Here is a 25,630-nt window from a genome sequence, read left to right on the forward strand (position 1 = left end):
GAAGCAGCGAGGGCCTGGGGCTCAAGTGGTAGATACCCTACCTTGCACGTGTGAGGCCACGAGTTTTAAAACGTCTCACTATTGGGAAATTTTTAAAAAATGATAATAGAGGTTGAAGGCAAAAACAACACTTAGGGATTAGCACCATACCAAACATCTTGATACTTTAGATTTTACAACATCCAAAGGCCAGCAACAGAGACTTCATGGATCTGTAAATTTAAACTGAGACTTGCAGGAAAGATAAAGTTAAAAGGTAGGCTGCTCCATGGGCATGTCTTTTTTTTTTCTCTATAAAATGGGGCTTGAACTCAGGGTATTGACACACCCAATAGCAGGTGCTCTACTGCTTGAGCAATTTATGCCTGTCCCCTAATTTCCAGAGAGAATCTTATTATATGCTTGGGCTTCCTTTCATGCACACCACTGCTCCTCCAGTAGCTTCTCCAGCAGCTTGGAATGACAAGCAACTGCCACTACTTGGCCAATATGAACCCAAGACTGGTAAAGTTTATTGAAGGCCTAGCTGGGCCACTAGATGCAATCCCTCTTTCTTGCTTCATAAGATTATAGGCTTGTGCCACTGGGTCCAGCAAACATTGTGTGTGTGTGTTTGTTTTGTTTAACTGGAAGAATTTGTCACTTAAAATGTCATACATTTACAGTAAGCCTTAAAATTTTTTCTCAGGAATTAGTTCTGTGTTAATTTCTTTAAAAATGTCAAGCTACTGAGCTATAAAATATAATTTCCCTCCTTTGGGAACTAGTAAAAGAAAATATGTTAATTAGAACCTGACAGTAGTGAGATGGTTTATTAAATAAAGACAAGTGAATAAGACATAAATTTGATCACTTCTGCATTTTAGCACTTGCCCTAAGCTCCTCTGAGAAAAAGGCTTTAGGTGTATATTTAAAACACTAAGTAAATTGGCTTGTTTCTAATTCAACATAATGAATTTGGGGGAAAAATTGTGGTAGCCCTGGGATTTTGTTTTTTCATTTGGAGCCTTGCATTTGTTAGGCTTTCTAGCATTTGGACCATGCATCTACCCTTTCTTGCTTTATCTTTTGGGTAGTGTCATGGTTTGGAACCTACATGTGTCCCATATAAATGGACTGCCACATCTGGCTTGTTGATTGAGGTAGGGACTTGATACCTTTCTGCCTTTAATAGCTTTGAATTTCAGTCTTCCTTTATGCTTACCTCTCAAATAGCTACCTCATACAAGTTGTCATTTTCAGCAGTTAGAGACACTGGATCCATGGTCCCAAGGCAGATGTTTGGAATATTTGGTGCAGTAGTAGCAACAGCTATTGTTGGAGAATGCAGCAGAGACGATGTTTTTGTGTTTACAACTCAGAGAATGGAAGTCAATTGTTCTTCAATGGGGAGAAAGTAGTCATAGCTTCCCATACATTGTTGGTTTTCCAAAGCATCTCTGTACGAAAATGGTGGCTTGATAACAATTTCATACTGGCACACTTTTTTTTCCTTCACCACATTTGGCCACAGACATGACTGGCAAGTGGTACCAACTGGTTTTCACTGAAGGGGTGAAACTTGTGGGACTGATTCAGTCCAGGCTCTCAAAACAAAAAGACAAAAAAACAGCATCAGGGCTACCAACCCCCCTCTTGGTGGTCTTCCCCCCCCCCCACAACCCTCCAGAAGAAAACTGGAGATAAATGAATGGCAGAATAAATAATTTATGCTAATGAAATTACTGCAATTAGTAGTTCTACAATGACCCTTTTAAAAGCCACAGCTGTTAATGTCAGGAAGTGCTGTCACTACTGACCTTATCATAAGAGAAAGTGACAAATTGAGAACGCAGGGAAGACCAGTCATCAAAGAGGTCTGTTCTGGACCGATTAGAGTTTGCTGAAAAACAGTGTGAATTACAACCAGCTGCTCCCTGGCTCTGTGAGTGGCCCATGCTGAGCCATTTTGTTAAGCCCTGTAACAATAGTTATTTTGCCCCATTGAGACAAGTTGTCTCCAGCTCCACCGGAAACTACTTTTTCCATTTAAGATTCTCAAATGCAACTCTTGTTAACCGGAGCATTCAGGGCTGCCCAGTACCCCTCCACCACTTCATAAGGATCATAGTTGAACAGGAGCCAGGATTTCCTCCCCTTTGTAAAGAGGATACATTTGGCAGAGGGAATATTTATGTTATGGAAAACTATGCATATTTTCAGTTCAATTAAAGCAAGACAGGACAGACAGGAGCAAATTTCTACACGTTTATAATGTAGCTAGCTGGTGTCCTTTAATTATAAAAGTTGCCAAGAGAATATGATTGATATAAAAGTGATAGAAACTTGCTTGTAAATTTGATGCTTTTTTTCTGAATCCACTATTTGGGAAAAAAAATGTATCTTGAATCTCTCCTCAATAGAAAAAATCTAGCTAGGTACCTGGATGCTCAAACCTGTAATCCTAGCTATTCAGGAGGCTGAGATCTGAGAATTGAGGTAGATCAGGTAGGAAAGTCTGTGAGACTCTTCACACCCATTAATACCAAAAAATCAGAAGTGAAGATAGGGCTGGAGTAATAAGAGTGCCAGCCTTGAATGAAAGAGCTAAGGCATAGTCCTGTGTTCAATCCTGATACTTGCATAGAGGGAACAGAAATATTCAGTTTACTTAAAAGTTGATACACTGAATTGATACCCCCTTTCTTTTTAGAGGTACTTGAAGAGAATGAGATTTGTATCTATACCTTTCATCTGTTGTGTTTTACTTTAAAAGCACATTACTTCCAACAAATCAAACACTGTTGAGATAGAGTTTTAATATCTGAAATAGTGCAAGATTTTATGCTCACTCAGGGACTCGTAGCTGGAGAGCTAGCTGGTTGTTACTCAGAGCAATTGGTGTTTTCAACAGTAGCAACGGGCCTGCCTGCTGCAGCTCACTGCAGCTTTGATGGTGCAGGCTGGAACCACTTAACTGTATCACCAGGCACTTGTGAACAATTTTCCCCAAGATGCCTAAGCATTATTGACAACACTTTGGTAAATTATGTGTGACTTTCCAAAGAGTTGGTGTAGCTCATTTAATTCATATTAATTGATTTTTAGGCTTCCCTTGATTAATTGAACCTGGTTCATCCTGTACAGAATGCAATAAATAATCATTAAAATGAGGGAGATGTGACTTCACAGATTAAAAAGTTAACTACTTCAGAAGTCACTGAGGACACAGAGGAAACGATGGAGGAGACACCAGGATGCCTGTAGAAGAGATGCCTCTGTCATATGGGGGGGATGTTTTTTTTTTCCACTTCCAAATGAAAAAAGAAATGGTGTTATTTTTTTTTCTCCCAGAGACAGTTATTTGATATTTACCCACCCAGATTGTTTAATGTGGCTTCTCATTAAACTCTGCTTCTCCATGTTAGCTTTTCTGTTTCCCTGACTTTGCACGGTTATTGATTCTCTTTGTTTAAAGTTGACTTTGAAAAACTACAGCAGAATTATGTATTCCTCAGAATACCCTGTCTCTATTTCTGCATTTCTTTTTCACATAGTTCACAGATAAAAATAAGTGATGGAGAGCTGTGTTGGTATCGTAGGTTGGCTTTTGGCATTGGTACATGGATCACATAAAAATCTTTTGTCTTATTTGGCAAGGAGACAGGCAGGAAAGCTGAATGTGTTATTGTAATTCTTTAATCTTCCTGTATAGCTCCGAAGGATGCAGTAAGTTTTCCTAGTGTCTATAATTTGTTCTGACTTTCAGGTGAAAAATACTGCATAATTTGGCTGGCTTTTTTTTAACCTCATATTTTCTACATTGCATTTTTACCTTGAGAGGATTTCATGAGCATTATAATCCTTACATTTCAGCCTCAGCACAAGGATTCCATTAGTGAATTCATGGCACATGTTCACACCAGTGTAAACGAAATGAGTGTCAGATATTACCAGAATGAGAGAAGACACAACTATACCACCCCAAAGAGCTTCCTGGAGCAAATATCACTGTTTAAGCACCTGTTAAAGAAGAAACAACAAGAAGTAACCCAGAAGAGAGAGCACCTGGCCAATGGCATCCAGAAACTAAAAACCACTGCCTCACAGGTAGGAACAGAGAAATCACTGATCTTCCATAGGGAAAAAAATAGTTTCCTTTTGAAGCAGTGCTGATCCTGTTTTGATTAGATGTATACCATTAAAATTTACAGGTTTTAGGCACAAGAAATAACTGAAAATAGCTTCTTAAACTAAGGAAAGTTCAGTCACTCTTTCATGGCTGAGGAAAGCCCTTCTCTTGGCCTGAACCTTTGTAGGGCAGTGTGAGGAGACATAGTTCATCACCTCCTCCTGTCTCCTCCTCTTCTTCCTGTGACTTCTGCAGGGTTTTGGGCTTACTGTCAGGAAGCTCACCAGCCTAAGATGGCACTAGGATTTTTTGTGTCTCTGACACCAAATCTCCACTGAGACTCTCATACCTGGCTCATGGCATGGTGAGGTTCCCAAATACAGTTCTTCTCTTTGACCTTGATACAGATTTGCTCCTTGTAGCCACTGGTTTTCTCAGATGCCATTTTTTTAAACACCAGGCCCCACAACCACATTTTGAAGGATTTTGTTGTTGTTGTTCATGGGGCTTGAACTCAGGGTCTGGGCACTATCTCTGAGCTTTCTCCACTCAAAGAAAGGGGTCTAGCACATTGACACACAGCACCATTTCTGGGTTTGTTTTTGTTTTTGTTTTTCTGGTGGTTAATGGGAGATAAGAGACTCACAGACTTTTCTGCCCCAGATTGCTTCAAACTGAGATCTCACATCTTAGCCTCCTGAGTAGCTAGGATTATAAGCACAAGCCACCAAGCTTCCAGCCTTTTGAAGGACCTTACCACCAATTTACCTTTAAGTCAAGAATTAGCACAAGGTGTTAATCTCACTTTATTCTGAAAACCCAATCCAGATGCAAAGTAGGTATCTGTATTGTAATTATACACAAGCCTTGGAGAGTATAACACCTGAAAGCCTAAGAGCTTGCAGCTCAAATCGAGATGTGTGTTATTCTACTGTCCATGTGCTATCTTTGGAGCCAGGAGGCCTTTGCTGGGACTTCTGTGAGTAGTCCAATCTTTCTCTGAGTCAACCAGGCCATAAATTAGAATAAAACAAATTCTCAGGTCCAGCCTTGATGGCCCACTGCTGTGAGTTTCTAGCTTCTTGGAAGGCTGAGGTCTGAGGGCTGAAGTTCAAAGCCATCCTCGGCAGGAAAGTCCATGAGATTCTTCATTTTCAATTAATCACACAAACACAGAAGCACAAATCCACACAAATCTGGAAGTAGAGCTATAGCTCAAAGTGGCGGAGTGCTAGCCTTTAAGTAAAAAAGCTAAGGGGCAATGTCTAGGCCCTGAATTCAAGTCCCTAGACCAGCAAAAAAAACCCAAAAAAACAAAAACAGAACATACCACTAACCCACAAATTCTTACTGGTGATCATATCAAGACCAGAAATGCTAGTGGGCTTCTTTAAGTGTAATCATGAGATCCTACTGCCAACTGCCTTGGAAGGAACTATTTCATTGGCCATTCCCGCCTGCCCCCGCCCCTCCAAGAGGTCAAGGTAATGATCTGTGCCTAGATTAGAAGGTAAGGCTGGAGTATGAGCACTTTTTCACTCTGACAGGTTCAGCAGCCACTGGGGACAGAAGAGCCACCCCACTCTGTCCACTTGGCTTCATAAGCCAGGACTATGTCTTCGCTGGAACAATGGGATCTATATAGAGCAGCAGATTGGGATTGGGAAAGAGAGCCATACTGAGGGAGTTTTTAGGAGAGTTGTAGTAAGGGATTTAAGAACAGTTGCTAGAAAACTGTACTGATGGCTCATATCTGTTATCCTAGCTATGTAGGGGGCTGAGATCTAAGGACTGTGGTTCAAAGCTAGCCTCGGTAGGAAAATCTGTGAAACTCTCATCTCCAATTAACCAGCAGAAAGCCAGAAGTAGAACTGTTGCTTAAGTGGTAGAGTGCCAGTCCTGAGCAAAATAAGGTCTTGACCTGTTCTTTCTATATACATCTTGCTCGTCTTTTTCATAGCACTGCTCTCTTCTGTTCTGTTTCCCCTTCCTATCCTGCTCTCATTTAAAGTCAAGACCCCTTTCCATAACAACAATTATAGAAGTCCTACTGGGATCCTAGGTGCAGAGCCTCCATGAGAAAGGAATGGGGCATCCATCACTAGGAATCCATCACACTTGGCTGGGATTTATATACCTTCGAATGGATGTGCCAAGCTGAAGCTGTTCATTCTGTTGTCACCCAAGCTGAGCTCTCTATACTGAAAGATAAGGCAGCCTTGACAAGGAAATGCCTTAGCTATACTTCATCAATTGTCTTTCCAAGTGACAGAAGTGATAGGCAAGTGGTATGGCGCCAGTCATCCCAGAAGTAGTAACATGTTTCAGTTCATGACATCCTTCTTTCCTCCTTCCTTTCCCTTCCCTTCTTTCCCCCTCTCTCCCTCTACTCCTCCTCTCCCCTTCCCTCTGCCCCCTTTCCCTTCCTTTCCTTCTCTCCATCCCTTCCACCCTCCCTCCCTTTCTCTATCCTTCTTCTCTTCCTCCTTCCCTCCCCTCCCACCTCTTTTTATTTTCCTTTGTGCCTGTACTGAGGCTTGAATTTAGGGTCAAAAGGCTATCTTTTACCATTTTTGATCAAGGCTTATACTTTACCACTCCAGCCACAGCTCCAGTTCTAACCTCTTGGTGATTAATTGGAGATAAGAGTCTAACAGTCCTGCTTGGACTAGTTTCAAGCTACGATCTTCCTATCTCATTATCCTGAGTAGCTAGCTAGGATGAACTCAGGTAATCTTAAGTATCAGTCATCACAGATGGCTGTCGTAACCTTTCTCCCTAAATCCAGCTGTTCTTCCAGAGCTTCAGTCACTAGATATTTCATAACAAACTGCTACCTTAGAAATGGAAATGAGGGTGAATGTCATAGTTCCCTGTAGTCTCTCAGATGATTCTTTTGACCCCCCCACATAAAGCTAGTTTTAATGGCTAAAGAGAACAGGGAAGCAAATGGTTCTCTGAAAGATTATCCTGTGTCCATAAAAAGGCTAAACAGCGTAGGTGAAAACAGAATGTGCAAGTGGTGGACACAGCAGCTATGGTCATCTCTGAATAGCTGTGTCTGTGGTACTTCTAGACTCATTTAAGTAGAGGGCCGGGACACAGCTGTATAAGAGAAAACGCCTGTGCTGTCTTGATTGAGTCAAAATAAATGGCTAAAACTGCTTGTTGAATCTATGAATATGATTTTTAGAGATTTTTTTACTGTGAAAAATAAGTAGGAGAGTTAATTGTCCTGATCTTATATTTCTCTTCGGTTTACATAATCCTCAAACTTCAGAATTGAGTGTTTTCAAAGGAAATTAAAACTGAAAAATGGATGGAATGTTTTCTGTTTGTTTTTTTGTTGTTGTTTATTTTTTATTTTGCTAATGCTAGGACTCGAACTTGGGACCTGAGTACTATGGCCTTTTGGCTTTCCCATTCACGATTAGCGCTCTACCACTGGAGTTACAACTCCACTTTGAGCCGTGTGTGTGTGTGTGTGTGTGTGTGTGTGTGTGTGTGTGTGTGTGTGTGTGTTCGTGGCTAATTAGAGATAAGAGTTTCCAAGATTTTCCTACCTGATCTGGCTTAGAACTGCATTCCTCAGATTTTAGCCTTTTGAGTAGCTAGGATTATATACACCAGTCACCAGTGTCGGCTCAGAATAGATTTTTAGCCTAAGGCCTCCAGTGTTCTCCAGAAGTGGAGTGAGGTTGCTCAGTGGTGGCCAAGAGTAGGAAGGCTCTTCTGTGTGTGCATGCTGAGCTTCTGGCCACACTTCACTAATACCCACAGAGCACATTTAGCTTGTCTGTGGTAGGTGTTAAGTTCCATATTGGATTGTCTGCATCGGCCTTAACTAAATGCCAGAGAAAGTAAGAAAACTCAGGAGGAACATTTCATACTAGATAGGAAGACATAGGATCTGGTGGTAGGTATTTCACTAAGTTACCAATTTTTCTGCAGATAGGTTAAGAGCATTTGTCTTCAGTTTAGCTGAATCTCCTAGCTATTTTCTGTTAGGTGATAGCAACTATGGTTCTTCCAGCTCACCAGCCAGCATGCTGTCTTGAGCCTGAGAGGGATAGATGGGGTCATTTAACTTTTTCTGGTGTTTCCCTAAGTCCAAAGAATAAGTGGAAAAAGCACACATTTCTGCTTAGAGCTGACACAAACACAGCACATTTCCTACAAAACCATCTGATAACATTGTTTATTTGCTCTTACATGGGGAGAAATAGGGCTGCATTTCTGCATATGAGGCCATAATAAAAGAAACCAGGTACTGTGGCTCTCACTTGTAATCCTAGCTACTTAGTGGGCTAGACCTGAGGATTCTGGTTCAAAGCCAGCCCATGCAGATAAACCCTAGAGACACATATCCAATAAACTATCACCATCACTATTAAAAAATGATGTAAGTAAAGGTGTGATTCAAGTGGCAGGGCACTACCCTTGAGGAAAAAGTGAAGTGCAGCTCCCAGATCATGAGTTCAAGCTCTTGTACATACACACACACACACACACACACACACACACACACACGCACGCACGCACGCACGCACGCGCGCGCGCGCGTAAAAACATTTGAACCACGAGGGATCCCAGAATCCACATGAAAGTAACGAACTGTCTCTGTTATTTGCTGTTAATCCATGCAAGTTGTTCACGAGTATTGACTTCTCCTGCAGGTGGCAGATCTGAAAGCCAGACTTGCCTCTCAAGAAGCTGAGTTGCAGCTGAAAAATCATGATGCCGAGGCTCTGATCACCAAGATCGGGCTTCAGACAGAGAAAGTGAGCCGGGAAAAGGCCATTGCCGATGCTGAGGAGAGAAAGGTCAGGCTAATTCCACCATTTAGAGTGCTGAGCTATATTTAGCACAAAATAAACCTTTGTAGGTGAACAATTTTGAACAACTTCCTCTCCAGGGAGCGTCAAGTCTAAAGAATGATTATGGTTACACATGTAACAGCATTTCACACCATGAGTACCACTTGACCTTTCTTTACATTATGCATTTTCCCAACCTTTTAGCTCTTTAATGCTATGAAAGAACAATAAATACTGAGCTCATTCAAGCATATAATGGATGTGGATCTTGAACATCAGGCCTATTTGTAATACAGTAAAGGTCAGGAAGTCGCCTCTGAGGTTTCTAAAGGTTTCTAGTTTTTAGGCAAATTGAACAACTCCATTGTTAACAAAGCCTATTCTGACACTTTGTGAGATGGTTTTCAATTTTTGCATTTTAATAATATAACTGGAGTTTATTATTAAGTCCTAAGCTAAATTTGTTCTTTTTGACTTGATTCAGGCCCTAAAGCATTCTGTATTGTGTTTTATTGTTGGAAACAATTACCTTTAAGATTTATATAGCTTTTGCTTTCTTTGGACTCAGGTTTCCAGTTATTCTGAAATAAATACAACTTTTGACATCTTCTTTTACCAAAAACTTCAGGGGCAAATGGAGATATATTTTGTGTATTGTATTTCTCCAAAAGAATAGCCTAAGAAGCAGAGATAACTACAAAATAAAACTACAAAATAAAATTTTAGTTAAGTGATAACTGCATATATTTGAGGTAAATTTTTACAAATTTTATAGAAAAAGATAATCAGAGTGTTAAGTCATTAAAATATGTAAATTACTGTCACTTATAGCCATTGAATTGGTAACTATGATGCCATTTTCCTTGGATTTTAATAAACTAGAAAAATGTAAGTTTCGCTTGTAGGGTTGTCAGCCATTTATATATACTCATATTGTTTTTCTTCTCTTTTCTAATGCACCTTCCACATAGATTATTTTATACAACTAATACCTTGAATGATGTACCAAATATAAAAAGTCCAAATAATTTTCTTTAAAAGGATCTATTTTATTTGAAGCCAAAGACAAGCCAGGCACATTTGGTAATGGCCAGCAAGCTTAGAATGTCTGAGTTTTCCATTGGGTTTCAGACATGTATTATCATATTGAGTAGTTATGTGCCTCATGTGCTGTCATTTTTCTAAGCTGATTCCACCCAGGGGATACATTGATACATTACACAAATGTGTAATGTTCTAGGAATTATTGTATCATAACCTGTCTTGACCTTTCAGAGATCTTGAAATTGAATAAGTACTCTAGAGATACTTCTTTTTTTCATGAGAGAATGAAAATGGTTTTGGCAAATTAGAAATCATTTGCTGGTTAATTCTAGAGCTGCTTCAAAAATAAAAAGGCACACACTATTTTTCATAGTAATTTTGTACCAATAAAAATAACACTAATTTTGATCATGCAGTTTATCTAATCATAAATATTGATTGCTTGCACATATTTTTTAATTGTCTTTTGATTTATTTGAGGGGGTCAGGTTCTGTACCATGCTCTTAAGAATAGTTACCAAACAGTGATTATTTGGGTAGCTTATATGACAATGGAAAATCCTGACAGGACACAAGTAACACATTAAACAATAAGGTAACTTTGATTTAGTGATCAATACTCTGGTAAAACCAAATAAATTGAGTGGAAGGAGCAATTTTAAATTGGGTGATAGCGCAAAAATGCTCTGTTTGTAACCAAGCCATGTGAAATTGAGAAATTAGCACCAGATTACACATTGTAATTCGCATGTGTCTCAAATTTAGCAGTGTGCTAAATTGGGCTCCCCAGGCTTAAGAGGTGAGCAGTAATAAAAACTAATGCTTCATGGCTCACCAAGTACATGGCCACATTTAATGTAACTAAACAAATGGTAGGATTTAGACAGAGACAGTCTTGTTATGTTTCTTGACAGAGAAGCAGGCTGACATAGTTGCTTCCAATTGATAAAATAATCTAGAGCCAAGTAGACAATGATTTCAAGGCTTGCAAGTCAATTCCAAGTTGTAAAGATTCTGAGAATCCTGTAGTCACCCCCCAGTGCTCTCTCCCCAATGGTGAGGTGAGTAGTAGCACCTAATCAACTGAAGGGCTAGTGTAGTCTTCTCTCAAGTTAAACTTCCTTGCTTTTGAACGGATGTTAATTGTTGGCTTTTGAGTCTGTTACCTGTAGGTGATCCTGGGAATTTAATAAATTCTGAAAACAGAGAGGAGTATGGACAGTGTATATGTATGTGTTTGTATACACACACATATATATAATCATAATTATAAAATGCAATAGATTGGGAGGCATTGATTTGCACCCATGCCAGCAATTAATTCATACTTGTAATCCTAGGTACTCAGGGATCAGCATAGTAGCGAGTTAATAGCTAGATCTAAGATCTGAGGATAGTTTAAAGCCAGCTCTGACAGACAAATCTGTGAGACTTCTAATTATCATGGGACATAGGAGGATCAGAATTCCTGTTAGACTGGGCAAAAAGTGAGACCTTATCTCAAAGCCACAAAAAGGGCTGGAGACATGACTCTGGTAGTAGAATACCCTAGTTCAAGGCCCTGAGATGATCCTAAGTATGTGGTAAAACGACTGTTAAGTGGAGCCATCCAAAATGGCAAGAAATAGCATGATTCACTGTATCCTCATGAAAGATACATAAGTACTGGCCAGTAACTCACTCATTGGCACACATTTCCTTTCATCTTAAACACACTGAAAATGTGAAAATGTAGTCTTAGAATTTTTATGATTCACTCCTGGCATCACTTAAAGGTTGTAGTTTTGGAGTGGTTTGGTAAGCATGCGAGGTTTTCTTATTTACATTAACAGTAGCTATGCCTATGTTAGCAGGAGATCCTGTATCTACCCTGAACCAATTATGTTCATAAAAGGGGCAGTATACAGCAAAATAATGGTTAATCAGGAAAAGGGCAATTACTGCTAATAAAGCTGTACTAGACAACATAATTTGTTGTGAACAGTGTTTAATTTTATGGTATGGTTAAACCTGTTCATTCCAAATCTAGCTGAAGAAATGCACTTTTGTTCACACATTACATTCCACAATTACTGTCACCTCAGGAACCATCCCTGCAGTGGTACTGGCTTCTGGTGCCTAGTGCCACAATTTGAAAACTCAAACCTCTGCCTAGGACTAGAAATCTGCTGTCACATGCCATTCATATGTTATAGGTAACCTAAGAGCAGGAGAATAAAATTCTATTGGTTTGGTTTAAATATGACTGTTCTGCATTCAAATGGTAAGAAGGCTCAGTGGGTGTCACTGCCCTTGTCCTATGAGCCACAGACAGATGTGGGATCATGCACCAGTGGCTTCTTAGCAGGTCCTTGGAGAAGCCTGTAATTGGTCTTCATAAAAATTCTGTTTTCATTATATGCAATCCATGATCAAAGTTGAGCAAAAGGGCTTCACATCTGCTTTTGTTGTTTTTTTTTTTTTGTCTTTTGTTATTGTTTCACTTTCTAGGTATTTGCTAGGATTTTGTTTTTTGGTGGTAGTGGTTTGGTTTCACCTCTCTCTCCCCAGTCTCCCACTTTCTCTCCAATCTCCCCCCTCTCTCTCCACTCTGTCTCTCTCTCTTTCCACTCTCTCCACATTCTCTCCCCCTCTTTCCCTTCTCTCTCCCCTCTCTTCTTTTTTCTTTGTCATGAGGCTTGAAGTCTGGGCCTGGGCACTGTCTATGAGCTCTTCAGCTTAAGGTTAATACTCTACCACTTTGAGCCACAGTGCCGCTTCTGGTTTTCTGATGGTTAATTAGGGATAAGAGTCTCACAGACTTTCGTGCCTGGGCTGGTATTGAACCCCGATTCTCAGATCTCAGCCTCCTGAGTATCTAGGTTTACAAGAAATTTTTTCATAATTAAGGCCTAGCCCATAGCACTTCTAAACAAATGTTAGCAAATGCTAGATATTTGTCCTTTGGTTAGTAGAGACAATGCCAAGGTGGGTCACTCGGAAAAAGAAAAATGAAAAACAGTGGATTGACTGCTAAATCTTAAACTACTGTTAGTGGTACTGCAAAGTTAAATGAGTCAAAGTCATCCTTGGAATGTTTTGAGACTGGAATCTATTTGATTGGGGATTTGTCCATGAATATTGTGTGTGTTGACAAAGCTTTATACATACTGTATCTGAAACAAAATTAGTCTTTACAACAATTCTTTACCGCTTCAAAGCTTAGGCTAGTGAATAATACCACACTACATCCAAAATCATTCTGTACTTTGTAGAAGAGACCTCTAATTTAACTTGTGTTTACAATTGTATGTTTTCCTCTCTCCTTAGGTTACTGCCATTCAGACTGAAGTGTCCCAGAAACAGAGAGAATGTGAGGCTGACTTGCTCAAAGCAGAGCCTGCACTAGTGGCTGCCAAAGCTGCACTTAACACACTTAACCGGGTAAAGATCATTTCTCTGTGGGTTTCCTCAAAATAGTATTCAGAGGTTATTAGAGTTCATTACTAAGTAGACAGTAGAGCCCATGAGCCCAGAAGTTTATTTTTCTTAAGAAAAATCCATAGATTATCAAAGTTGAACCAAACCTTTGAGGCCATCATCATACTTCAAAGTTGGTTTCCATTCTAGAATATTCTGATATACCTAATAAGCAATACCATAGATTGTTGAAAGGAGTGACTGTGATTAATATACATTGTATTCATAAACTGCTTTGTGAATGGTAACTCCTCTGTACCATGACTTAGATAATAAAAATATTTTTAATTGAGGCAATACCATGGGATGAGTTTACAATCTTACAAATGACAGTCCAATTGTTAGTATATGGATTTGACCCCAATCCAGTTTTCCATAAAACGTAGCATCACAAGTTAATGTAAATATTTTGCTGTGAAGCAAAAATGTTACTACAACAATAACATATCAATAACACCAACCCCAAACCCAAAGAACAGAAGAAAAACAATCTCTACCTTTACTCTGAGCTTCTTACTAGTAGTGTGAGATCTCACTGGGTATTGATTCTCAGGAAAGATATAATCTGTTGTTCCCCAGGAAGGTATAAGAAGGAAAAATAAAATGGTAGGTGGTTATCTTAGTAGCGTGTAACCAATCTCTAGACTCTAGAGAAGAAAGGAACTAAATTCTTCTCTTCTGAGAAATAGTCAATTTGTTTTCTGAGTATATTTTTAGAAGATAATTTTGGCCAGAAGAAGAGAGTTTTATAAGAAGAGTTTTAAAGTATCATCATAAAACTTAAGGCATTTTTAAATAATATAAATACATCATGATAGATCCTTGCACATTTCAATATTCTAGAGCCATAAAATGATATTTTTAAGTACTGTGTAGCAGTATGAAAAAGCTTGATAATAAGTGAAAACAAAATGATTGTATAATGGAATTTATCATATGACTAATTTTTAGGGTAAGAACATTCATAGAAGTACAAGAAATTAGAAAATAATAGAAGAGTAATTTGTAATCTCTGATTTATGGAAAGTTTTTCTTCATCTTTGTCTAAATTTGTAAATTTTCTCTGCATAGATTGCTCTTTTGTCAAATAAATTGATGTCACTTAAACTACAAAACTGAGTATATTTAAAAGTGATTAAAGAATCTTGTTCAGCCTCTTCTCAATATTAGCCTGTCTGAGAAATTTACTTTTGTTCTTTCATGCTCTTTGTATATTTTATAGTCATTTACAAAATAAATTCTGGTAAGGGAACAGAATTGGGTCCGTCATTTCATAACTTTTTTCTTTTTTTTTGTGGGTCATGGGGCTTGAACTCAGCCTGGGCACTGTCCCTGAGCTCTTCAGCTCAAGGCTACCACCCTACCCTTGAGCCAAGCCCCACTTCCCATTTTCTAGAGGTTAATTGGAGATGAGAGTCTCAGGTCCTTTTGTGCCCAGGCTGGCTTTGAACCTTGATCCTCAGATCTCACCCTCCTGAGTAGCTAGGATTATAAGTGTGAGCCACTGCACCAGTCTCCTTTTATAAAATTCTGTAAGAAAGAGTGTATTATGTAGCACATATAATACAATAAGAAGTAGTTAGTTGGTTGTTTTTTCTTTTAAAATCATGTACTTTTTCTAGGTACTAACTTTTTTGTTTTTTTTTTTGCCAGTCCTGGGCTTGAGCTCAGGGCCTGAGCACTGTTCTTGGACTTTCTCAAGGCTAGCACTCTACCACTTGAGCCTCAGCACCACTTCCAGCTTTTTTCTATGTATGTGGCACCAAGGAATCAAACCAGAGTCTTTGTGCATGCTAGGCAAGCACTCTACCACTAGACCAAACTCTGGCCATCCCCAAAGTGGTTCTTAAAGTTTAGCTCTTAATTCCATGATTGGATAAATCATTGTATGCACTAATATATTAAATGTAGGAAATAAGTTTGGGCGTACTTGGGTCCCTCCAGTTGATAGTCCTTTTAGTATAAAGGAAGAAGATATTTCTTGTAAAGAAAAAAAGCAAAACTCAGAGACATAGAACTAAGAAATTATATTTATGGGAGGGCCTATTTCAAATGCAAGTAGATTAGATTACATGTCATTAGCACTGGCCTTGGTATACAGAGCTTATCAAATGGTAATTTTGTATGTGTATGCATATGTGCGTGTATGTACATGTGCATGCCAATCCTGGGGCTTGAACTCAGGGTCTACATCCCTGAGCTGCTTTTTTGCTCAAAGCTAGTGCTCTCCACTTGAATCACAGCTCCACCTCCAGCTTTTTTGGTAGTAAATTGGAATGAAAAGGCTCTTTTCTTCCTGGGCTGACATCAAACTGTGATCTTTAGATCTCAGCCTTCTGAGTAGCTAGGATTATAGGCTTGGGTAAAGAAAACAATTTTAAGAGGCAAAAAAGGGTAGTGGTGTTTCCAGAATACCAGAGAAGTATCCTGTAACAACTGAACCCCAGGAGGTCCCAGGGTAAAGTTCCCCAGGTGTCAGGGAATTGCCAGAGTGAGATTGGGGTGATGTTGAGAGGTGGGAGGGGCAAGTCAGGCAACGTAGCACTTTGCTAGAACTCTTCTGACAGACTGTTGTGTGTTTGTATATGTTTGTGTGTTTGTGCTTTTCTTCAGGTGAACCTCACTGAGCTGAAAGCCTTCCCCAACCCTCCAAATGCAGTCACCAATGTCACTGCAGCTGTGATGGTCCTTCTAGCTCCTCGGGGCCGAGTGCCAAAAGACAGAAGTTGGAAAGCAGCTAAAATCTTCATGGGAAAGGTATCAGACAGGCTGGCAAGATGTAGTGTGCAACCTAACACCTTCTGTGGCTATGCTTCACAGCAAAAGATGCCTATGTGTAAAGAAACCATCTCTGTAGCTGCTGACTATAATTTAATACTGTGTTTCAGATTCACGAGGTTTTGCTAGCACGACTGTGGTGAGCTCAGGGTTATGGCTGTCCTAAGAAGTAGCCAGCAGCAGGTAGAAGATTGCTAATTCTTTGCAAAATTATGAAAGCATTTAAGTGTAGGAGGGAGAAAATTACATAGATTTTTTTTTAGGTTGGGAAAAAAGTTACTAATGTACAAGAAGGTGAAGCAAAGGAGCTTTTTTTTTGTACGTGTTTGCATTTTTTTTCTTTTCTGCTTTTCTTTTCTTCAAAATGTGAATCCCTCCTGTGCTGGAACTGAATATTTTACCCTAGGATAGGAGAGGTTTTAAAAGTGTCCATTGCTAATTCTAACTTCTTGCTCTAAAGACTGAAAAAGTCAAACAGTAGGATAAGTGTAGCTTGCCAATTTTGCCTTTGTCCTGTGAGCCCTGAAAGCTGGTTTTCACTTTTGATCTTGGAATTTTCTCTGCAGCCCAAATGGGTTCATGGCAATAAGTCTTTTTTTCCTTCTTTTTTTTTTTCTGTATAGGTCGACGATTTTTTGCAAGCTTTAATTAACTACGACAAAGAACACATTCCAGAGAACTGTCTAAAAGTGGTGAATGAACAGTATTTGAAAGACCCCGAGTTCAACCCAAACCTGATTCGCAGCAAATCTTTTGCAGCAGCTGGCCTTTGTGCTTGGATCCTCAACACTGTTAAATTCTATGAGGTATCATCAACTCTTAACTGATGCTTTGTATCTGCTACCGGCACAGGGCCATGAAATACCAATTTCTAGCCACAAAAATTGTAAAATAAATGAGACATTTTTAAATTGAATTAAATGTTTCCTGCTCTCCAAGCAAAAAAAAATCATATGGTCTTTATTATAGGTATAGGAGGATGAGAAAATGAACACTTATTTGTGCTTTGGTATTTTAATGACATCAATTTTTGCCTGTAGATGTTTGCTGAGCCAACTTTTGCACTTGGATTAATGTAGATTGATCATTTGCTGGGCATTGGTGGCTCACACCTGTAATCCTAGCTACTCGAAAGGCTGAGATCTAAGGATTGCAGTTCAAAGCCAGCTAGGCCAGAAAAGTCCGTGAGACTCTTATCTCCAATAAACTACTCAGAAAATGCTCAGAGACAGTACCCAAGCCTTGTGTTCAAGCCCCAGGACCAGAGTACACAGATCCACCCATCCCCACACATAAAAGAAAGGTTATCATTTCATATAGGCAGTTATGTCTGAAATGTTCTTCCCTGACCAACTGTGTCCCAAAGTCTTTTGCAGGGTACTAGATATAAAAGGAGCTATGTACAAGCAATAACTGAAGGAATATCTCATCATCTTGGAGAGCTGGATGTCATACTCGAACACAGACTGACCCAGAAGAAGCCAGTTATAGTCGGCATTATCCCCTAAATGATTTTAAGGCCTCAGACTAGCTTTTATCCTAGAACCGCAGGAGCAGGGCTTTTTGATTTTTCTTTCAGATAATACCTAGAGGTTCACAGAGAAGATGTGTGGACAGATAACAGTGGATGTCTAGCCTCTTGCATCCTAAATGCCCAAGTACTGTTTCATCTGTTCAGTGGATATAAACTCCAGCATAGAACTAAGCCAGAGTAATGGCGGTAATGTGTTACTTTGCTATCAGATAGGAAATAAGATCTAATTTCCTATCTCTGTCTCAGGAGGAAAACTGATCCATCCAGATTCTCAAACCATCCATCTAAATAACACAAGCATAAGGCAGCCAGTTGCTGAGAGAAGGAAGTAAATGTGGGTCCTGTTATGGGATGTCTCTTGACATCCAAGTTTCCTCCACATTTCCTTTCTGAGTTCACAGAATATCCCCATACATTGTCTCACCTTTAGTTATACAAGTCTTGAACAAGGCAATTTCTAGTGGTGAGGATTATTGTCATATTGTATGACAAACTGTGTGGTATTTGCTGAACAACATTTTATATAATTGCCTTTTAATGCTAATATCCAGAATATGTAAGTAACTAGGGGAATAGCTAGGAGAATGTGGAAGACTATGTGTGCTCTGTTCCAGGTGGTGTCAGACCAAAGCAACAACACACTGATTCCTGGATTAGGAATTGCTTGCTCTTTAAGTCTGCTTTGCTTTCTGATTTAATACCCACTTGAATTTCCAGGTCTATTGTGATGTGGAGCCCAAACGCCAGGCTTTAGCCCAAACAAACCTAGAACTGGCTGCAGCAACAGAAAAGCTAGAGGCCATCAGGAGGAAGCTTGTGGTAAGTGAAACTGTGATGCTTAAGAGGGTCCCAAAGGGATGCCTGCACTTACTTGCACCTCACAGTCCTTCCCACTTTCAGACTGGGCCCCTCAGAGCTCTAGCAAACAGAAAGAAACCCCCTCTGTCATGACTGCACCTACCTGTGTAGTAATTGTGCAGGGATTTCTTAGCTGCTACACACTTATCCCTGAGCTAGGAAAGGGAAGGCAATCAGGAGTTTCTGTACATGAGGCAGTGGTCACAGTCTGGTACTAGAGGGAAAAAGGTAGCTCACCATGGTTGAAATTGAGGCCCCTGCAGCCAGATTTGACTGCTCTACATCCTGACTGTCCTGTTAATATTTTACCCCATGCAAACAGGGTAACTTCTCAAAGCCTCTGTCTACTTGCTTGTGAATTAGGTACAAGTTGAGCACCTCTAATTCAAATACCCAGAATCCGAAATACTTCAAAATCCAAAGCTTTTGGATTTTAGAACATTTTGGATTGCAGATTTTTGAATTAGGAGGAATGCCCAACCAGTAAAGTCTATAGAAATAGCCCCAAATCTGAAGCACTTCTGGTCCTAAGCATTTTAAGTAAGGGACCCTCCACCCAAAACATAATAACAACCCCTGCTTAGATAGAATTGTGAGGATTAAATGAGCATTTTGTATTAGTTATATATATAGTATATAAAAGAATTTACTACGATGTCAGTCATATGCTGATGTATGTTTATATAAACCTGTCATCTTGGTCCAGTGTTCTAAGTACATACTTGACTATGTGTACAATATACTATACTATATACTTCCTCTCAGCTTACATTAGTTAGAGGAGTTTCTGCCATCCCCCCTTGTATATCCTAATGGACTGAAGTCTTCATCAATCAGTGCAGCCTACAGGGGGTACTTCCTAAACCCTATTTCCAGTTGCTTGCTCCAGACAACCCTCATGGTGTTCGAACAGGTAGAACAGAAGTTTGAAAGGGAAACATGGCTCAAGAGCAGAGGTTGGGACTGGCTGATATGTAGATCATATAGATAGATTATCCAGTAGGTGTGTGGAAAGCAGTAGGGATTGGGTACATCTTAGGCCATGGCAGTAGTCTACATTCTAGTATTCAAATGGAGCAATACAGGATTTCCTATGGAAGATAGCTTGGACTAGACTTGCTTATATCTGACATGTCTACTTGTCAAGTCAGCAAAAAAGGAGATGGCCTCTTCTAATAGAGTCTCTCTAAGTATTGAGAGAGTGGGGTAGCATCAGCTTTCCGGAGGAGAGTTCAAAGCCCCAACTCCTTGAATACTACCAGAAAGGGATTAGGTTACATCTTCATTGTATTATACAATAATTTAAAAGATATTTTAATAACTTTTGAGGTAAAGTGATCAATATTTCCAACAGATTTCCCTTATGACACAGATAATTTGAACATCTCTCATAGTAATTCATCCTTACTTTTAGGTTACAGGTCCATTAGTCCTTCCTGATCATCACTCTTCACATAGGTGACAGGATCACAATCTCTTACTGTCTGGTCAGTCACACTCCTAACATCACTGCTGTGGTTCGATAGAACCCAAGTACTGGTGGGAACAGTTTAGGGTAAACATAACTAATTTATAAAAATGACCTCCAATGCCAGGAGTTTAGCCTAGTGGTAGGAGTGCTTGCCTAGCTTGCATAAAGACCTGGGTTCAAGTCCCCAGTACCACATACATAGGAAAATGCCAGAAGTGGTGCACAAGTGGTAGAGAGCTAGCCTTGGGAAAACCCAAGGACAGTGCTCAGGTCCTGAGTTCAAGCCTAAGGACTGGCCAAAAAAAAATGACCTCCAAAACTCTCACTGTCAATTTGGCTAAAACCTTTGGGGAAATATTTTTGTCCATTAATGGCTTCATGTAAAGACTAGAAAGGAAAAGTCATGAGGGTGTTGCAGAAGTCAAGCCACAAGTAATGCAAGGCCTTTCAACATACCTAAAGCCAAAGAAAGGTGACTTGATGGATGGCCCTGTACCACATGGCCAGAGAGTAAAGAGTTTCTCATAGACATTTTCTAGCAGGACTGTTTGTTTTTGTAGGAGCCTCTCCTCTGCTGTCAGTAGTCTCTTCCAAAGGGAACCTCCATCCCTCTCAGATATACACATCCTCATCCTCTCAGTATGACAACAGCTGAATCTCCTTCCCAAACTCCCAGAAGAGAAAATCGTATTGCCATGTTGGGTTGGATTGCTGAGGTCTGAATGCTGAGATCTCAAAGATGGAGGCCTTCTTCATTGCCTCACTTTTGAGCCAAGTGAAGAAAGAGCCTGGAGGTGTAGCCCGGGGCACCGTGGTGTGAGTGAGCTGGTGTTGGAGTGTGAAGCTCACCAGAAAGCAGAAGGGCCCATGCATCCAAGATGATGCCCTTGAGTCTTAGTCCCAGGGGAGAATGTCGGCAAGAAAAACACATACTGAGCTAGCTGCCACCCAGCCATGGTGGCCCCTGTGGACTGTCCTCCTTTCCTGACGTATGTATGGTCCAAGGGCAAAGGAGAAAAGGGTGTTTCTTCCATTCTCCTTAAAGTAACATGTTTTACAATGGCCGTAGTGTTTCAACTTTAACTAGAAATGACTCAGGTTAATTGCAACTCCTTATTCAGGAATTGGATCAGAACCTGAGCAGACTCACAGCTTCGTTTGAAAAAGCAACAGCTGAGAAAGTCCGGTGTCAAGAGGAGGTGAACCAGACTAATAAAACCATTGAACTAGCCAATAGACTTGTCAAGGAACTAGAGGTAAGTTGATATTTTCCTCTAGAACTCTGACATAGTCAGACAATCTTGTTCAGGCTTTATTATCATTTGTTCTGACTAAATAAAAATGCAATCAACAGCCAAGGCCAGGTGCCAGATACTCAGACGTGCTAATTCTAGCTATTCAGGAAGCTGATATCTAAGGATCACAATTTGAAGCTAGCCCTGCAGTAAAGTCCCGGAGAAATTCACTAACTGAGATATTTGGCAAGAAAAACAGGCTTGGGGCATGATTCATGTGGTAGAGCACCAGCCAAGAGCAAGTATGAGGCTCTGACCATACCACATGTGATGGGCTATCTGCTTACTTTTCATTCTCCTTCCTTCAAGAGTACTTAAAAGTCCCATTACCACAAAGCATTCTCCTGGCTCCACAGATGAGTGAACTTACCCCATCTTTTTGCACACAGGTATACACACATGTATGTAGCAGGCACATACATACCTCAGAGCTTCTCATGAAAAAGAACTTCATCTGCTTGGTGCATAAAGATGCATTAGTAGATATTGGATGAATGGATAGATAGCTGGATGGGGATTTGGAGTCCCCCGTGCTTAAAAATAATTCAGAATCCCCTTGAAGATTCGCTTTTTAAGTTGAGCTAAGAAATTTCACCACTGCAAATATTTACGACTACCCCCACATAGCACAGTGAGACATAAGTTTAAGTGTTTACTAATATGAGGTACCTGAGAAAAGGTCATATAACTAGATATATAAATAGAATGTCCATTAGAATGTTACAGAAGGTTACAAAAATCTAAAGTTTTATTGCAACGGAAGCCAGCTTTACCAGTTCCTCTAATATACCACAATTCCCAAGGGCTTCACTTAACTCATTGTGCACGTTTGTACAATGAATGGGTGTGTGGGGGGGGTAAAAGAATCTCTGTTTGTTGTTAACTAGGAAAAAATATTTTTGAAGGATTAATTGAAGGTGTCACATCTTTTCCTTCAAGGATAAATTCTTTCTGACTAGAACAGTAGACAGTTAACTTCTGAAAAGCATCAAGACTGATGATTTTGTCTATATAGCATTGACCTGGAAGCTGAGCCATTCAGACTAATAAATCAGGCAATTTATATTTAATCATTAACTAACTCCTGAGCTGAACAGCTGTTCAAAATTAGAAATGGGTCACCCCAGCCAGGATGACATTACAGGCAATCTATAATGCATTAGAATAAAATTATAGTGATTTTTAACTGTCTAGAAATTTATTACAGGACATGTTCCAACTCTTAAACCCTTGTTAGCCAATGTCAGTAATGATTTATGTTGTGTGGGTGGTATCGTGAAATTATTGATGATTTCAATAGCCAATAAGTCTGTTTAGTAAATCTTCAAATTTCAGAGCTGTTTTAGAGAATGAGGTGGGTACACGTTATTGTTTATTATTTACAAATAAACAATAGCAATGGAAGGTAGGCAAATGAGAGGTTTCTCTTAGAGATTAATGGATATATAATCTGTGACCCAGGAAGAGAATCACATACCCTAAAAAAATGAACCACAGAGCTAGAGCTTCTCGGGGTTGAATTATACTGCTGACTTGGGCTGGTCTGCAACAAGGAAAGCAAGGAAACATGTCTCAGGCTAATTTTATGATTTCAGTGTCCTGGATATGGTGATGGTTCACAAGCAGCCTGCATTCTAATCTAGTGACACACGTCATCGATGTTTTCTTCTTTCTGTTGTTTGTTTTTATAAGAAAAGCAAAATCCTGCAAGGTTCTGTTTTTAGGCCATATTAACTTCCATGTTATTAAAATGCAGCATTATTTTTTAGCATGCCTTGAAATAATTAGTAGACTACCCGGGGTTCAGTCAATCCATACATATTTATTGTAGTTTTATTCAAATCCAATTTAAGGGTTCTACATACTTAACCTGTAAATCAAATTTTGAATGACCATCCTACTAGCTATGAGAACTTCAATAGGCATTGAGTGCACTGTCTTCAAGGCTATTCAGGTCCTGATTTTCATCTTTTTACATAGCTCATAGCTTCTTCCCACTGATTTAATGATTATATAAGAAAAATAGCCTAGGTTCATTCACTCCCTGATTATTTCATAGATTCGGGACAGATGATTCTCAGGCTTTACATTTTAATTAACATGAATGATGTTTGTCAATTTCCTTTGTCTGTTCTCAGCCCATAGACATGTGAAGAAAAATAATAACCTAGGGCAAACTAGTGCCATTGTGGAAAAGTGAACAGAACAGACAACAGCTAGGCTGGTGTAACAAATCCCAATAGCTGAAGGCGAGTCAGGCTCTTGCCTGTCCTCCCAGAGATTAGAAGGACCCCAGTCAGAGGCTGACTTAGACAAAACAGTCACCATGATCCTGTATGAAAAAAACTAGGGCAAAACGGGCATGTCTTAAACAGCAGAGCACCTGCCTCACAAGCTCCAGACTCCGAGATCAAAAACAATGGTCACATCTGTAATCTCAGAACTAGAGACACTGAGAGAAGAAGACAGTGAGTTGGAGACCAGCCTACACTATACAACATGACCATAACCATGTACATACAACACACACACACACTTCTTGGTTAAAGCAATTGGCCTCTGTTCCCAGAGGGACAGAAGTGATTGATTGGTCTGCTTTCACATAAGGCCCTATCTCGATGATTAAAGTTAGGGTACCCCTGAAATGGTGATGTCGAAGGACACGGTCATATCATACCATACTCACTGAAGAGACTGGGAGAACTACTTGGTGGTGATGGTGAGTTTTGAACCTATGGTAGCTCATAGCAGTCATACTAGTAAGCTTCTTCTGGTCTTCCAGAAGGCCTCATGCAGGCTTACTCTGTCTCTTACTCTGTCTCTGTACTGTATGCAATTGTACTGAACCCAGCAGATATTTGCTCTCCAACTTCATGTGAGTAATTTTGTCACAGTCAGAGAAGATTCGCTGGAGTCAGTCTATCGAGTCCTTTGAAACTCAAGAGAAGACACTCTGTGGAGATGTTCTCCTTACAGCCGCATTTGTGTCGTATGTTGGGCCCTTCACAAAGCAGTATCGCCAGGAACTGGTGGATTGCAAGTGGATTCCGTTTCTTCAGCAGACGGTAGGTTAAGCTACCCGCCCTTGTCATTGTGTGGAAGCAATTCAGTGAAAGGCCAAGAGCAAAGCCACAGACATACCAGGTAGCTTCATGTGTTTCATGTTGTTGCTATTTTTTTTCTTGTATTAATGATGATTTCAATAGGCAGGTTACCACACAGAATTATAGTTGGAAGATACATTTTATACAAAGATAACTAATTTGGATTATTGTTATTCAATAGCATGAGACTTTGCTCTCATACTAATCTCATGGATTACTTGTAGAAGATTTTCCAAAACCACTTTTGGATTCAGTGTGTGGCCTTTTGTATATAGGAATAAAAATAGCTTGTTCTAAATTGGAAAACTCAAACCATAAGAAAGTGAAATCAGAGTTTTGGAGTCTTGAAACCATCTAGTTTAAGATCGTACTCAAACAACTGAGTTTTAATGGAGTAATAAGGAGCCATAAGAAGTAATCATACCATCTAACAGCCAGGTCCCTGTTTTCTGAACAACATTCACATTCTGTTCAGAGAAAATTAAGTTCTAGCCTTTATTACCTCATGTATGTCATCTGAATATTTAAAGATATCTTAGATCTCTTATATTTAAATGTTTTACATTTGAGAATTATGCTGCAATTTTCACCATGATTATTTTCATAACATACATACATGTTCATGTAGTGTTTGCTAATAAAATAAATTTAAATGCTTTAGGGAAAAACCCACAATTAGGGAAATCCCATAATTAATCACCTCATAAGACATTGTATTTTTACTGAATTATTTTAAATGTATGTATAGCTGGACACTGGTGGCTCATGCTTATAACCCTTAGCGGCTTAGGAGGCTGAGATCTGAGAATTGTGGTTCAAAGCCTGCCAGGACAGGAAAATCCATGTGACTTTCTTCATAAGTTAGCTACTAGAAAACTAGAACTGGAGCTTGTAGCTCAAAGTTGTAGAGGGTTAGTCTTGAGCAAAAGAACTCAGGCATAGCATCCAGGCACTGAATTCAAAAGCCACAACTCATGTACCAAAAACAACAACCAAAAAGAACTCCTTGTGTGTGGCTTTCCTCCCACATACAGAGTGGAACAGTTCTGGGGAGGGTTAGGGCTTGAGCTCAAGGCCTGGCTGCTTTTGTTCAAGGTTACTGCTCTACCGCTTGAGCTACAACTCTACTTATGGTAGTGAAATTTTTGGTAGTTTTTAT

General features: G+C 39.7%; 1 protein-coding gene across 1 annotated transcript in view; it reads left to right on the forward strand.

The window, feature by feature from the left end:
* The window catches only part of Dnah11 (dynein axonemal heavy chain 11), a 261,208-nt gene that overhangs the window by 170,356 nt on the left and 65,222 nt on the right, over positions 1 to 25,630 (forward strand). Inside the window, exons 56-63 of the mRNA XM_090332210.1 lie at positions 3,856 to 4,089; positions 8,788 to 8,934; positions 13,282 to 13,395; positions 16,045 to 16,188; positions 16,833 to 17,015; positions 18,461 to 18,562; positions 21,194 to 21,328; positions 24,262 to 24,432. Of these exons, the coding sequence (XP_090188336.1) occupies positions 3,856 to 4,089; positions 8,788 to 8,934; positions 13,282 to 13,395; positions 16,045 to 16,188; positions 16,833 to 17,015; positions 18,461 to 18,562; positions 21,194 to 21,328; positions 24,262 to 24,432 (1,230 nt within the window). The remainder of the gene's footprint in view (positions 1 to 3,855; positions 4,090 to 8,787; positions 8,935 to 13,281; positions 13,396 to 16,044; positions 16,189 to 16,832; positions 17,016 to 18,460; positions 18,563 to 21,193; positions 21,329 to 24,261; positions 24,433 to 25,630) is intronic.

This window comes from Megascapheus bottae, chromosome 5 (assembly GCF_031878675.1).
Source record: "Megascapheus bottae isolate mThoBot1 chromosome 5, mThoBot2.hap1, whole genome shotgun sequence".
NCBI lineage: Eukaryota > Metazoa > Chordata > Mammalia > Rodentia > Geomyidae > Megascapheus > Megascapheus bottae.